At 28.3% G+C, this 16,317-nt stretch overlaps 1 protein-coding gene and 1 pseudogene across 2 annotated transcripts; both read right to left on the reverse strand.

The window, feature by feature from the left end:
• Positions 1-2,623: 2,623 nt before the first annotated feature.
• Positions 2,624-3,435, reverse strand: LOC114175007 (calmodulin-like protein 30 pseudogene; annotated as a pseudogene). Its single transcript, XR_014993393.1, has one exon. The product of XR_014993393.1 is annotated as a calmodulin-like protein 30 pseudogene (transcript).
• A 5,316-nt stretch (positions 3,436-8,751) lies between these two features.
• Positions 8,752-10,931, reverse strand: LOC114177403 (protein DETOXIFICATION 49-like). Its single transcript, XM_028062728.2, has 2 exons — positions 10,587-10,931; positions 8,752-10,406 (listed from the first exon to the last, which is right to left on the reverse strand). The coding sequence occupies exons 1-2, from the start codon at positions 10,758-10,760 to the stop codon at positions 9,003-9,005; spliced, it is 1,578 nt and encodes a 525-aa protein (XP_027918529.1). The 5' UTR covers positions 10,761-10,931; the 3' UTR covers positions 8,752-9,002.
• Between the last annotated feature and the right edge of the window lie 5,386 nt (positions 10,932-16,317).

The following is a 16,317-nucleotide window of genomic DNA, read 5'->3' on the forward strand; positions in this document are numbered from 1 at the left end:
AACGCCAAAGGGTGACGGGATTCAAAAATATTTTTAACATGGAACCTAAGGACATGGTTGTCACTCACGTGGTTGAGACCCTTTCCAAGTGGCCACCCTAATGGGGTTATGCCACGTGGATCGTTTGCATAAATAATAGCCTTTGAACATGCAACAGTCAAAACATAATCAACATATTCTTAAGAGTTAAAAGGCTGTTGGAAATGGCCTCAGAAGCTGCATCCCAGGTCTTGGTCTCCCATTTGCTTAACAATTACTTGCATCTTATTGGTTGGACTGGTTGGCCTACTACCTCAAACCCAGCTTTAAATTTCTTTTGACTCTTCAATTTAATGTTAATGCTCAGTTTCCAATGCCAGATCACAAGAAACAACGGCTAGTTCAATGTTTATGTTTAGTTGCCAATTTACCATTCTAACGTTGTCACCACTGAGACCGCTTTTGAAAATCTTCCAAACACAAAATGAAAAAAATAAAAAATTTGGTTCTGTGTATGCAGATAAAAGTAAGACTGTGCTTTTAAAAATGTCTTTTTTAGGATTTTAAGGTGTAAAATGAAGAAGGAAAAATTAGTAGTTTCAAAAATAAAATTTTACCATTTCTGTGTCTGGCTTTGGAAAGATCATTGTTTGTTTCGAGAGTCTGAAAGAGTTTTTGAAAACATGCCTAAATATAAAGTAATCCGGTGCACATTGAACTCATAAACTGTAAAAGAAATTGAGTAAATGTTATAGAAATATCTGATGATCCTTCCCATAAGTTTCGTGAATGAAATCTATGTTTTGGGAAGGTGGAAAAGTGTATGTTGGAAAGATGAAAGCATAAATAGGAGTACATTCACCAAAATGAAGAATCTTGTGCAGTCTTCTCTTATTTGTTTTTCCGTATGCACACGGATTGTACATAGATAGAATAAAACGCCACGATAAGCGATATATATGCTTTCAGATTTCAAAACTCACACGCCCACGTAGCTGTAAACAGATAATAATCTCATAACTGCTCTCTCTTCTTATACGTATAATTCAAAGCAACGCTCTGTTAAGAATAAAATATGCTTCTCTTTCAAGTTTTAGTAATATGATTAAATTAATTAAATCTTTGCTTATTTCAATTATCATAAATTTTAAAACGAATATAAAATAACTAATTAGATTTAATCTATCTCTATATATATTCTCGCTTTAAATTTGTTGATATCATTTAGCATTTATTTTATTCTCTGTTTGATTGATTGTTGCTTTATCTTGAAAATGTGCATTTGATAAATTAAGGAAGAAGAATCTTTATAACTTATTTTTTATAAGCATTAGAGACGTATGGGCATACTAGAACAATATGCATATGTATATGATGATAAAATGACAGTAATTTAAATTACACCGACTATAACTTATTTAATAACTTTCTATGATTTTGTACAATCTGGTTGTTGAATCCAAAGTACATATTACTTTGATTACACGTGTTAACTTTTTATATAATGTGATTTTGTACTATGGTTGAACCAAAATTACATAGTATTTTTATTACATGTGATCAAACTTTATTGGTAAAGTATCAATATTTTCAATCACTTGCAACTTAATCATTTTCGCTTTAAGATTTTCATCATCATCATCATCGTATTGAACATAAATAATATTTTCATCAGTCATTATCTCGTTATCTTGGTTGATATAAATTTATATTGTCATTGCAAATATGAATGCATAACCGATTAATACGTAAGTAATTAAATTAGTTAAGGCGATGCACTTTTTAGAGGATCAAATAGGATGAAATAGAAGGGGAGAGAGTGACTCTCTCCTTACTCCTAATTGAATCAAATATATTTTAACCTTTTTTGATGACTAATAAGTAATTACCTGACTGTTAATGAATTATTCTTAACATAATTTTTTATACAAATAATTTATTTAACTTTGAATTTGATTTTATTTTTCTATAAATATTTAAATATGAAAGTAACATAATATACAAAGTTTATAACACAAAATTAACTTATAAACAAATTAAAAATATACGTTTGAAAGAAGTAGTACAAGAAGACTTTTCTAAAATGCAAAACCTAATAATTTGGAAGTCTTGTGTAAATTAGTTGAGCTAGTGTCACTTTTAGAAAATCAAATGCAGGGTGGATTAGTAGGAACCACCGGCTTTGTCAGTCCTAATTGAATCAAAGTTATTTTAACTCCTAATTTACTTGACTGTTAATGAATTATTCTTAACATAAATAATTTATTTAATTTTGAATTTGTTTTGAATAAATTTATTTATAAATAACTACGGTAATAAAATATTTGAATGAACTTAATAATAATATAAAGTTATTGTAACAAAAGTTACCCCGTGACACAAGACCACAAGATCTGAGGAGTTTTCGAAGCATGAATAATAACTAAAGTGAAATTGGGAAGTCATGGGATCAAAATCAGCTGATTCAATCAGTTGAACTTGAATCAGAAACCGCTTATTCATAGTTTGCTCTGTTTTTATGCTGTCATACTTATTTTAGTTGTGTTTCATCCATCCTCAGAATCTGTGCTCTTTTTTCTGTTTTGGTTATACTTGCGGATTTCCTTAGCAACTTTATATCTGGTTTTTGCTGAAAGAGATCACGTCTGATAACACAACAGGATATATAGAAAAATCAAGGAGAAAATACACATACATAGATTAACTAAAAGATGAATGTAGCAACCTAAGATGCAGAGGAAAAAGGCAGATACATATGATGACTTAGGTAAGTTTCTTGCCACTCATCATCATCCTCATAAACTCATTAAAGTCTATAAAGCCATCACCATTTCCATCTACTCCCATCACCATTTTCTTACAAGCACTGAGGCTGCAACTCTCTCCTAGGCTTTTCAGAACATGTGACAACTCCTCTGCACTGATTTTCCCATCTCCGTTCAAATCAAACACTTGGAAAGCACTCTTGATCTCCGTTTCCTTCACCCTCTCCTCTACGTTGAACATTTCCATGAACTCTTTGAAATCAATGGACCCATCTCCATCAGAGTCCATCACCTCAAAAGATTCCACAGCCTCAGTACCTCCAATTCCCCACCCCATTGTCCTCATAGCTGCTTTGTACTCTTCAAGGGAAATCTTCCCATCTTTGTTCGTGTCAAACTTCTCAAACACCCATTTCATTTCCTCTGATCTTGGCTGAAAATTGCATCCCATATTTGATGTCTGCTTCGATTTGAAGTTGTTGCTGTTTGGGGCTGCACTTTTGGATTGAGAGGCGTGCCCCAAAGAGCTGCTATAGTGAAACTCAAGGAAACTCAATTTCGACATGGCCTGTGTTCTGGGACTAATTAAGAAACATGCAAATCTTTATGTTTGATTGATATTGCTGCAACTTGGTTATGATTTGCATGTATATATAAGCACTCAGGTTTTTGTTTTTGCGAGGAAGAGTGGTAGAATTGGAATTGTGTGCATTCTAGTTAACGCGTTGAGGTGACTCTTTCTTTAATCTTTCTGTTGGTTCTCTTTATTGATAGACACTTCACTGGAGGCTAAAATTCGAAAAAAGTTTGGTGGAAAGCATTGATTCACTAACATGGTGGGCAAAAAGACGATTCTATGTGGTTCAAATTGAATGAAGCGATCCTTTGAGAGGTGGATTATCCATCTTTTGGGGAAACCGCGTATCCACCACCATGCCCCACTTACAAAGTTGAATCTTTATCCTACGTTGAAATGCTTAGTCACCATGATTCCGCTTCTTCATCAACAGTTTTATGTCTGTTTCATTTACGCTATTCTTACTTCCACTCCATTCTTATAAAGAAGCATTTGTGTTCAAAGGAATATCATCATATACACTATTTCTAGTGACTTAATAATATAGCTAAAACTTTTATTATAAGTTGATTATAAAGGTATTTAGTAAAAAAAATTAAATTATTTTATTTTAAAAGATTTTACATTATAGAGTGCTTGAACTAGTTTTTATCTTTACAAGCTACTTAACTTAATTTGTACCTTATTTAATTATTTAATAACTATTCTTTATATTTAAGATATTTTCTATGTCTTTAATTTATTTTTATTAATTATTATTTCTTTTAATTTAATAAAAAATAATTATTATATTGTTTTTAGTATTTATTGGTTTATTTTTAAAATCTTTTATGTAATTAAATTAAATCATGTTTAGTATTATAATTTGAAACAGCTAATATTACATGATTCTTTGTAAAGATTACACATAATGAAAATAAAAAAATAATAATTTAACGTTACTTTTAAGTAAAAAAATAAAAAATGAAAAAACCTAAATTTGATTTACACTTCTCAAATCAATTTGTTTAAATAAAATAATTTGTCCAAAAAAACAAAAGAACAAACACATACGACTCTTAAAAAATAAATAAAAGTAAAAAAAAAAAATTGACAACTTTAACATCGTTTGGTTAAAATTGACAGAAATGGTCAAATTAAATTATTTTTAAAAAATTATAACTAAATTGAGATAAAAACAACTTGAGAACCAATTTTACATCTCTTTGACAAATATAATGACCAAAAGAATAATTTAACATTTTTTTAATATCCACATATATGTGCAAGTATTTACAAAAAAAAATTAAAAATATTTAACAATATATTTTAATGGTAAATTCAAATAAAATACAATTAACATTCATAAATTTTAAACCAAATGACCGATTTAAATAATGTTGAGTGAGAGTTTACAAACAAATGAAATCTTTTAAAACCAATTAATAAAAACTAACTCATTCAAAATCAACTTGTTAATATTTCAATCATATTTTTTTTGTTTAATTTAAATTAGAGTATAGCTTGTACGAATATTCACGAATTAGAGTATAACCATTCGTGAACAAAAGAATATTTTTTTTGTCAAATCTCTTAACATTATTTTTGTTAATAATTCAATTATGACAAGAATAATTGAATCTTTGTGTGCTAGATCTTTTCAAATATTTCAATTTTAAACTTTAACTCCTGTAAGAATAGTTTACAATTTTCTAAGCACTAAAAAATATAATAAATTAAAAAGTTAGACGATAGTGCTTTTAAATTTTTTAAAAGTAAAATATCAAACCGAACTTAAAATCTAACTTAGTCAATCAGTGCACTTTTACTTTACGACGTTTAAAGTATTATATATATATATATATATATATATATATATATATATATATATATATATATATATCTATATATATATATATATATATATATATGTGTGTGTGTGTGTGTGTGTGAGAATTAAATCAATAATACAATTGCAAAAAAAACATATAATATTTAAACTAAAGAAGTGGTATAAAACAGGAATTTTCTTTTTCAAAAAATCACAACTAAAATAATAAAAAAGAATAATTTTCTTAATTTTTTAAATAATTATAATAAAAGTTAATGAACTAATTATACGAGAATATAATACAAGTTTTACTATGTCAGTACCTCGACTATTATTTATAAATATATTATATTTAATAAATAAGTTATATATTAAGGAAATATTGTATTATAAAATATAATACACAGTGAAATTATTACATTTAAAAATAAGAGATAATTTGTTAAATATATCAGTTAGGAATAGAGATGGCAAATAAACCCGTCCCCGTGGGTATTGTCCGAACCCGTCCCCGTTTTGACGGGGAATCCCCGCATTGACTGGGTACGGGTATGGGTATGGGGAATCCCCGATTTTTTCAATTGGGTATGGGGATGGGGATGGGGATGAATATATCCCCGCCATAATACCCGTCCCCGCCATATTTTCATTCTCGTTTAAATTATTAAAATATTCACAATTAATTAAGTAACCCTATATATTCTTTATATTTTTTATTTCTTCTAAATATTTGGTTTGTCATGAAACTCATTCGCATCTCCAATATATTTTTTATTTTATCATAATCTTTATGTAATTATGTTAAAATGATGTATGTCAATTAAAAAAAAATTATGTCTAACATTTGAATATTTCTATTATTTTTTAATATTTTTATTTATTGTATATTTTCATTTCACATGAGAATGTTTAATACTCTTAATTTAAGTGTTTAATAACATAAACATTTCATTTACTTGGTAATATAAAAAAAATCTTTACTTATTATTATTAATTTTTATTTCATTTCAAGAACTCTTTTATTTCGCTAAAACAATTTTTGTTATTTCTCAACCATTGAGTATATATGTTGATATTTGAAAAGTTTTCTTAGATCTCTAAGATATTTTTCGTCTTATCATACCCTTAATTATACATTTGTTTTTCTTTGTGCAATTCTTTCCAATAGTCTCCAAATTGTTTATAAGACACACATTTGTTAATTTTTTAATATTTTTATTTTTGTTTATTTTCATCATATAGAATACTATTTCGATAATTTTTATCTAATTATTTTTTATTTTCTAACTCATTACAATCATACTTTAATTTTTTTCACTATAATTGTATAAATAATTTTTATTTACTACAATATAAAAATTTAATTGTCATGAATATTTTTTTATCACCATCCAACATATATTGGAGTTTAAAAGATACAATATCTATAATAAAATTTTATTATGTTTATTATTTATTCTTTGCGTCATTTTTTTTATCAACCATTGAGTATATATGTTGATATTTGAAAAGTTTTCTTAGATCTTTAAGATATTTTTCATCTTATCATACCCTTAATTATATATTTGTTTTCTTTTGTGTGATTCCTTCCAATAGTCTCCAAATTGTTTATAAGACATACATTTGTTAATTTTTTAATATTTTTTTTGTTTATTTTCATCATGTAGAATACTATTTCGATAAATTTTATCTAATTATTTTTTATTTTCTAACTCATTACAATCATACTTTAAGTTTTTCACTATAATTGTATAAATAATTTTTATTTACTACAATATAAAAATTTAATGTAATTGTCATGAATATTTTTTGTCACCATCCAACATATATTGGAGTTTAAAAGATACAAGATCTATGATAAAATTTTATTATGTTTATTATTTGTTTTTTGCGTCATTTCTTTATCAACCATTGAGTATATATGTTGATATTTGAAAAGTTTTCTTAGATCTCTAAGATATTTTTCATCTTATCATACCCTTAATTATATATTTGTTTCTTTTTGTGTGATTCCTTCCAATAGTCTCCAAATTGTTTATAAGACACACATGTGATAATTTCTTAATATTTTTATTTTTTTTATTTTCATCATGTAGAATACTATTTTGATAAATTTTATCTAATTATTTTTTATTTTTTAACTCATTACAATCATACTTTAATTTTTTCAATATAATTGTATAAATATTTTTTATTTACTATAATATAAAAATTTAATGTAATTGCCATGAATATTTTTTTACCACCATCCAACATATATTGTGGTTCAAAAGATACAAGATCTATGTTAAAATTTTATTATTATGTTTATTATTTGTTATTTGCGTCATTTTGATCAAGTGATGTATTATAACTTTTATTAGTGTATAAAATATAGATTCATTATAATTTAAAAAATTGAAGTAAACAAACATTTAAAATATATTTTAATTTCAATATTTTTTTCCTTTTATATTTTTTTAAAAATATTTTTTCCTTTTATAATTTTTAAAAAAATATTTTTAAAGTTTATCAACTAGGTTTCATTAATGTTTGTAAATTTAATAAATGTTTTGGTTCTCATTAAATTTTATTTGGTATTCTAATATAAAATGTAAACAATTATAATTTATTTCAAAGTATTTGATATAAAAAAACAATCATATTCCTAATATTGAATATTTGATAATATTATGTTTCCTTTACCGTAATTTTTATTATTTTATAAAAATTAGTTAAAATTAATATTAAAGTAGTAAGTAAACAGGTACGGGTATGGGTACGAGATTATACCCGTTACCCGGTGGGGATGGGGATGAGACAAAAGTTTGATACCCTTTGAGTTTGGGTATGGAGATGGGGATGAATTTCTTTTTACGGGGATTGGTATGAGATAGTGAAACCCGTCCCCTCCCCGTTGCCATCCCTAGTTAGGAATAGTATAATGGTATATTTGACTTTTTATTTTAAAACATCTTTTATAAGTTAATGTTTTAATAATCAAAATGTAATATATATTTGGATATATATTATTTTTTGTGATAAATATTTATTCAAAATATATTGTAATAGATAGATATATATTTATTACATGCTATAATCGTAATATTTAATAATATCATTTAAGTTACTTGATTATTATATTAAATAAATAATATAATACTTAATGAAGATATTTACTTTTTTTGAAATTAAATATCTATTAAATATATAAAATACATAATATTTATAAAATTGAATTATTTTTTAAAATTTAATGCATAATAAAACAATAAAGATATCGTTAAATATTATATTTATTAAATATGATATTTTTTATTCAATATAGCAGTTAAGTAGAGAAATTAAATAGAGGTTACAGTGACTAATACAAAAAGGAAATTTTTAAATTTCATTGTAACACTTGGACATGTTTTCAAGTTTATATTACTAATGGGAATAGATATAAATGTATTTTATTTATATCACTGAAAAATTAAATTATATTATATTAAAATACAATTATTGGTGTATAGTGGTTGTCCTTGTTATCTTTTTCATCTCCAGAACAGTTACTGAGTAAAGAAATTGTAAAATAAGTCACAAGCGCAAGAGAAAAAATCGGTATTTTTGGGCCTTGAAGGAAGCCCAGTGGAGATACGGAAACAAAGCACACACTTTTATTGAAAATTTGAAAGGTCTACAAACCAAACCACATTCAATGTGGCACATTGGAAGAGACTAACAAAGACAGGAAAATCTGAAATCAACTGAAGCAAAGTTGTGTATACAACACAAACTTTGACACAAAACATAACACACAAAACAGAGGAAATACTTGAACAGTAGCAGAACAGGAAAAACATCTTATTAACTCAAACATCAGCAGCACCAGAGACCACCAAAGGCTGGTTTAGACAAGCAGAGGAGCAGCTCCTTCAACATCTTCATTGTTTTCTCCATTGATCTCGCTGAGTCCACCAGTTAACTTCTTTGCCCTATTTGCTTGCTCCTTCCAATCAGTTTGTGTCAATGCAACCACCATGGCAATAGCACACACGATCTGGGCAGACAGCAGGCCCAGAAAGAGGCCCAACAAGCCGAAATCATAGCCGAAGCACAGCAAAAGACCAACAGGCAAGCCCACACCATAAAACGACAGAAAGTTTATTTTGGCACCCAAAGCAGGCCTAGCACTGCCACTCAGCATCCCACAGATCGTAGTCTGAGGACAGTTCCCAAGCTCGCACAGACCCACAATGGGCAATGTTGTTGAGAGCAGAGACAGAATAGTTTCATCGTGGGTAAACATTAGTCCCCAGACATTGCTCATAGAGAGCATCGACAACATAGCCACAATGGCTGTGAAACAAGCACATAGCAAAGCAGTGTACGATGATGTTTTGGCCTTGTTAGGCCTATTGGCTCCAAGTTCATTACCTACTTTTGTTGAAACAGCCAAACCTAATGCATAAGGAAAATTATACATAAATGAAGTGGCCTGGATTATTATTCCATAGGCGGATACATTCTCTGCTGCATTCTCGAGGAGCCCCGAAAACAGTACCAGTAACTCATACCACCACCACTCTAAGCAAACAGAGACACAACTTGGGGCTCCTTGACCAAGAATAGGCTTCCAGTGCTTGAAGCACTTCCATGACCAACCCTGCCAAGATTGAGAACAAACCCCAGAAAACCACATGTAAAGCACAAGGACTATTATAAAGCTTAGATTGGTGAAGGCTCCAACCAAGGAAATCCCTTGAATTCCCAGACCAAAAGTGTGAATCACCACATAATTCATACATGCATGCAGCATCAGAGTCAGAGTTGCGGTGAACATGAGAGGGAGGGTCACACCTTGGGTTCTTAAGTAAATTTTCAGAGGGCTAATTAAGGACTGACAAAGTAGGTCAGGGATAGAGTATGCAAGATAGGTGGCGGCAACGGATGAGATGGTGGGGTTTTGGCCGAATAACAGAAGGAGGGATTCAAAGTTCAGCCATAAGGCTGAAATGGGTATGCATGTCATGATCAGAATGGCAATGGTGCATTGGAGGGTTTCCCCAACAAGGTTCCATTTCCGGGCGCCACAAGCTTGGGAGGAGATACCTTCCATACCTGTTGCAAGGCCAGAAATCACAGAATAACCCGTGATGTTGGCCATGCCAATGGCTAGGCTTCCACCAGCTAATGTGTCTTTACCTAGCTTCCCCAAGAAATGCATGGATATTGCAGACTTTCCATAGGTCAGAAGCCCAGTGGCGATTGTTGGGATCGCAATGGTATACAAGTCTTTTATTTCCTCCACCACCTGCGAAAAAACAACACATTACTTGCATGCAGATGCACTACAAAGAAGAACACATAGCAAGATTCATGGTTAAACAGCTAGCCTCTGGAACCGTACAGGATCCGCTCCTCTCACTACCAGTTTCATTATTTACATGAAAAGAAAAAACATATAAACAAAACTCAAGGTTAAACAACTAACCTCTGGAATCCTAGCAGATCCGCTCCTCTCACTGACAGTAACACTATCATTATTCAACCCGGCATTGATCTTATTTTCTCCGCCATCAGAGTAATTTGACAAGAGAGGACTAGAATCCTGATGATTCTCAGCCATGATGCCTCTTCGCGGTATAGAGAGTTGAAAGAAATACATGACTTTCTCGTAAATGGGCCTGAGAGAGAAAATCAAATGGAATGTGGTGCTTCTCTTCAATTAAGAATGCATGTTATATAGAAGAGGAGACTCGTTTCTTGTACACCTGTATTCACAAACTTTTGCATGCTGCTCTTCTAGGTCTGCCATGGTGTCACTCAGGAATATTTCCTTTTCTTCCCTCTCTCTTCGAGGGGGGTCAGGAAAAAGGGACCAGAAATGGACGTGTGTGGGAAAGATAAGGATGCGAAGAAGATGCCTGTATCAATTCTTGTCGTATTGATAAGGCATTACAAATATTGTTTGTGGCAGTCTCCACAAAGTACAAATGCCAAAGCATGTGTATGCAAAGGGTGCCAACTTATTTGCATGGAAATCAGTGTAAAATTTAAAAACAATGGGTTTTTTTCGTTTTTCATTTCGTTTCACTTTTCATTTTTTCTTTCCTGGTTTTCTCAAAGGTGGTATAGGGTTCAAATCTGGACTGGAAAATTATGTGCTTCTAAACAACATGATTCTGATTAGTATTTGACTAATGTATGGTTAGATGTTATTAATACATAAAATCAATGCACTTTATACAAATCTTGATGAAAAGCATACACAAATGATATATATAATACTTTTTCTACTCCTAAACATGCACCTAGTCCAGGTGACATTTGGCCATACACGTGCTTCACTGATGGATGGAAGGAAACACCCAAACTGTGTGCTATTATAGTATTTGTATCTGCTTCAAAAGCTTGGTACAGAATCTGACCTGGGTCTGCGCAATTTTACCTGACCAGTTTTCCCTGCATTTGTTTGTATTAAAACAAGACAATCTGCAGCAGCATACTCACGTCAATTTTCTCAAATAAAGTGCATATTCCCCAACTCAGCAGCATATGTATGGTTTTCTTCCTTAAATGAGAAATTTATGTTATTCAAAAGGGTATAAAAGTAACTACAAAAATGGTAATTTGAGAAAAATGAGATTTTGCTATTCATTAAACAGGAAAAATCATTATCATAATTCAAAAAATTTAATTTGATGAAATAGAATATGACTTTTTTGGTACAAAATCTACCTGTCCATTATGTTTGTATGATATAACAAAGCGAACAAATAAAGTGAATCATGTTTTTCCTACTTCAAGAATGTTTATATTGTCGGGATGCATTTAGTTTCTGTTCGGTACAAACGGTTAGATACCGTTTAGATGCAGTGGGATCGGTTGGATAAAGACTACTCGGGATTTATTTTTTAATTTCAGAGTCCAAACTCCTATGCTGTTTGGATTCGTCACAGCAATAGAAAGGAGAAACAAAACTACAAATATCAATGTATCAAAAATGTCACATGTAGGAAAAAAAATAAACTAATTAAGATATAAAAATAAATAAAAATGGACATAAAGAAAACTTTACAAGTTAAAAACATTATACATTCAAAAATGTTCCAAGAGAGATATTATTTTTTTTCTTTCTTAAATTATATCTCCAAATAAACAAGAATAATATAAATGAAATTAGAATGGTATGTAAAATTCCATCAAAGTCCCTTATGTAATAAAAGTTGAAAGCCTTGGTACGAAGTCTCACCCATATGGGACTTATACTTCAAGAAATTTTTTGTATAAAGTCTAAATCCAATGAACAGAGAGAAAAAAAAAATGGCTTAAAATTTAAAATTATTCCGTTTTAGTGTATTTTTCAAATGTTATTATTTCTAATACGATTCGAGATGTTGTTATGTTACAACATGACATTTATCTGATAGAGGGTTTACCCTTAAACGAGTGGATGAGGATCAGACTATTACAAGCAAATATTATTATTGTGGATCACTGTAATTATACTGAGCGAGTTTAAATAAAGTATTCTCAAGTAGTTATTAAATAATCAAAATTAAAAATAAATAAATTAAAATTAGTTTCATAGTTAGTTATAAAAATCCTTTTATACTACTCCCTTCAAATGTATATTTTTAATTTGTTTACCAATTAATTTTATCTTACAAAAATAATTGTACAGTATACTACTTCCACTTTTTATTGATGTAAATATTTATAGAGAAATTTATCTCAAAATAAATTTGAAATTAAAGAAATTATTTATGTCAGGAATAATTTACTGTGAGGAATATTTTATTGTGGTCCACATAGCAGTAGAGTAAATTATTTATTATTCATTAAAAGTTAAAATGGTTTTGGCTCAATTAGGAGTAACAATGCATCTGGTAAGTCATGCCATGGTCTATCCAGCATTTGAATCTTTAAAAGTGATCAGAACCAGCTGGGGCCTTTAAAAGTTATCAGGGCCAGCTGGGATCTTAAAAGTGATCAGAACCAGCTGGTTCACATAAAATTCACAAATTAATAGCTAGTTTACATAAGACTCACAAATTAATAGTTATGATGTTATAAAAGTCATTTTATACTACTTTATTCAAATTTATATTTTTAATTTGTTTATAATTTAATTTTATATTATGAGAATATTTGTATTTATGAGTAATTACTAAATAATAAAAATACAAAATTATATAAATTAAAGATATTAAAATAATTTTGATTCAATTAGGAGTGACAATGTAATTGATCCTTCCAATTGTAGTCCACACTGCATTTGACCATCTAAGTAGAATACTCCCAAGTAATTATTAAATAATTAAAATAAAAAACAAACAAATAAATATTTGTCATAAGTTAATTTATAAATGTCTTTTTACACTATTTCATTCAAATGTGTATTTTTTAATTGGATTACCAATTAATTTTATCTTACAAAAATATTTATAGAGAAATTTATCCCAAATAAATTTCAAATTAAATAAATTATTAATGTAAGAATAAGTTATTGTGAGGAATAATTTATTGTGGACCATGAAGAAACTAGCATTAGAGTAAATTACTTATTTCTTATTAAAAGTTAAAATAGTTTTGGCTCAATTAAGAGTGACACTACATTTGGTTACTCATGTCCTGGTCCACCTTGCATTTGGTCCTTTAAAAGTGATTAGAGCTAGCTGGGCCCTTTAAAAGTGATCAAGGTCAAGTTGTTCACATAAGACTCACAAATTAATACTTATGATTTTTTAAAGCCATGTTATACTACTTTATTCAAATCTAGATTTTTAATTTGTTTCTACTTTAATATTATATTATGAGAACATTTGTATTTTTGAGTAATTATTAAATAATAAAATTAAGTTAAATAAATTAAAAATATTAAAATAACTTTGAATTAGTTAGGAGTGACAATGCAATCGATACCTCCTATCCTAGTCCATGCTTGGTCATCCAAGTAGAATATTCTCGAATAATTATTAAAGAATTAAAATAAATAAATAAATATATTTTAGAAGTTAGTTTATAAAAATATTTTTATGCTATTCCATTCAAATGTTTATACTAAAGCAAATGTTTATAGAGAAATTTATCCCAAAATAAATTTAAAATTAAATAAATTATTTATGTCAGGAATAACTTATTTTGAGAAATAATGTATTGTGGTCCACACAAAAATTAGTAATAGAGTAAATTACTTATTCCTCATTAAAGGTTAAAATAGTTTTGGCTCATTTAGGAGTGACAATCCATTTTGTTACTGTTATCCTGGTCCACCCTACAATTGGGCCTATAAAAGTGATCAGGGCCAGCTGAGACCTTTAAAAGTGATTAGGGCCAACTGGTTCACATAAGAATCACAAATTTATGATGTTATAAAAGCAATTTTATACTATTTTATTCAAATTTAGATTTTTAATTTGTTTATAATTTAATATTATTTTATGAGAATATTTGTAGATGTGAATAATTATTAAATAACAAAAGTTATAAATTAAATAAATTTTAGATATTAAAATAACATTGATTCAGTTAGTAGTGAGAATGTGATTGATCAATCCAATTCTAGTCCACTCTCCATTTGGTCATCTAAGTAGAGTATTTCCAAATAATTATTAAATAAATAAAATTAAAAATAAATTAATTAATAATCTTCAGAAGTAAGTTTATAAAATAATTTTACGCTATATTTTGTTCAAATGTCTATTTTTAATTTGTTTACCATCTTATTTCATCTTACATAAAAAAATGTATATTATACAACTTCCATTTTTGTTTACTGAAGTAAATATTAATAGAGAAATATATCCCAAAATAAATTTAAAATTAAATAAATTATTTATGTGAGGAATAACTTATTTTGAGGAATAATTTATTATGGTCCACACAGAAATTAGCAGCAGAATAAATTACTAGTTCCTCATTAAAGGTTAAGACAGCTTTGACTCATTTAGGAGTGACAATGTATCTAGTTTTTCATGTCTTGGTTCATCCTGTACTTGGGCCTTTAAAAGTGATCAGGGCCAACTAGGCCCTTTAAATGAGATCAGGGTCCGCTGGTTCACACAATATTCACAAATTAATATTTATGATGTTATTAGAGGCATTTTACACTACTTTATTTAAATTTAGATTTTTAATTTGTTACTAATTTAATTTTATATTATGAGAATATTTGTATTTCTATGTAATTGTTAAATAATAAAAATTAGAAATTAAATAAATCAAAAATATTAAAATAACTTTTAATAAGTTAGGAGCGGCAATATAATTGATCCCTCGTGTCCTAGTCCACACTGCATTCGCTCATCTAAGTATAGTATTCCCAAGTAATTCTTACAAAAAAAATGTTATTCTTACAAAATGTTTATTTTTAATTTGTTTACCAAGTTATTTTATCTTACAAAAAAATAATATATATTATACTACTTACACTTTTTATTGAAACAAATATATTTAAAGAAATTTATTCCAAAATAAAGTTAAAATTAAATACATTATTTATGTCAGGAATAACATATATTATGAGAATTAATTTATTGTGGTCCACACAGAAATTTGCAGTAAAATAAATTATTTATTTCTCATTAAAGTTTAAAATAGTTTTGGCTCATTCAGTATTGAGAATGCATCTAGTTACTCATGTCTTGGTCCAACCTGCATTTGGACATTTAAAAGTTATAACGGCCAGTTGGCCCCTTTAAAAGTGATCGGGGCCAGCTGGACCCTTTAAAAGTGATCAGGACCAACTGGTTTACATAAGACTCACAAATTAATACTTATAATATTATTAATTGCCATTTTACACAACTTTATTCAATTTTTTTTAATTTGTTATAATTTAATGTTATAATATGAGAATATTTCTATTTTTGAGTAATTATTAAATAATAAAAATTAAGAATTAAATAAATCACAAATATTAAAATAACTATTAATTACTTAGGAGGTACAACACAAATGATCCCTCTTGTCCTAGTCAGCGCTACATTAAGTCATATAAGTAGAATTTGCCCACCGAATTACTAAATAATTCAAATTAAAAATAAATAAAAACAAATTTTTCAAAAGTTACTTTATAAAAATATTTTTGCGCTATTTCGAATGTGTATTTTTTATTTGTTTAACAATTTATTTTAAATTACAAAAAAAATGTATATTATTCAACTTCAACTTTTTCTGAAGCAAATAATTTTGGAAAATATATCCCAAAATATATTTAA

The sequence above is a fragment of the Vigna unguiculata genome, chromosome 3 (assembly GCF_037176805.1).
Source record: "Vigna unguiculata cultivar grain cowpea cultivar isolate G323 ecotype 2 chromosome 3, ASM3717680v1, whole genome shotgun sequence".
Classification (NCBI taxonomy): Eukaryota; Viridiplantae; Streptophyta; class Magnoliopsida; order Fabales; family Fabaceae; genus Vigna; species Vigna unguiculata.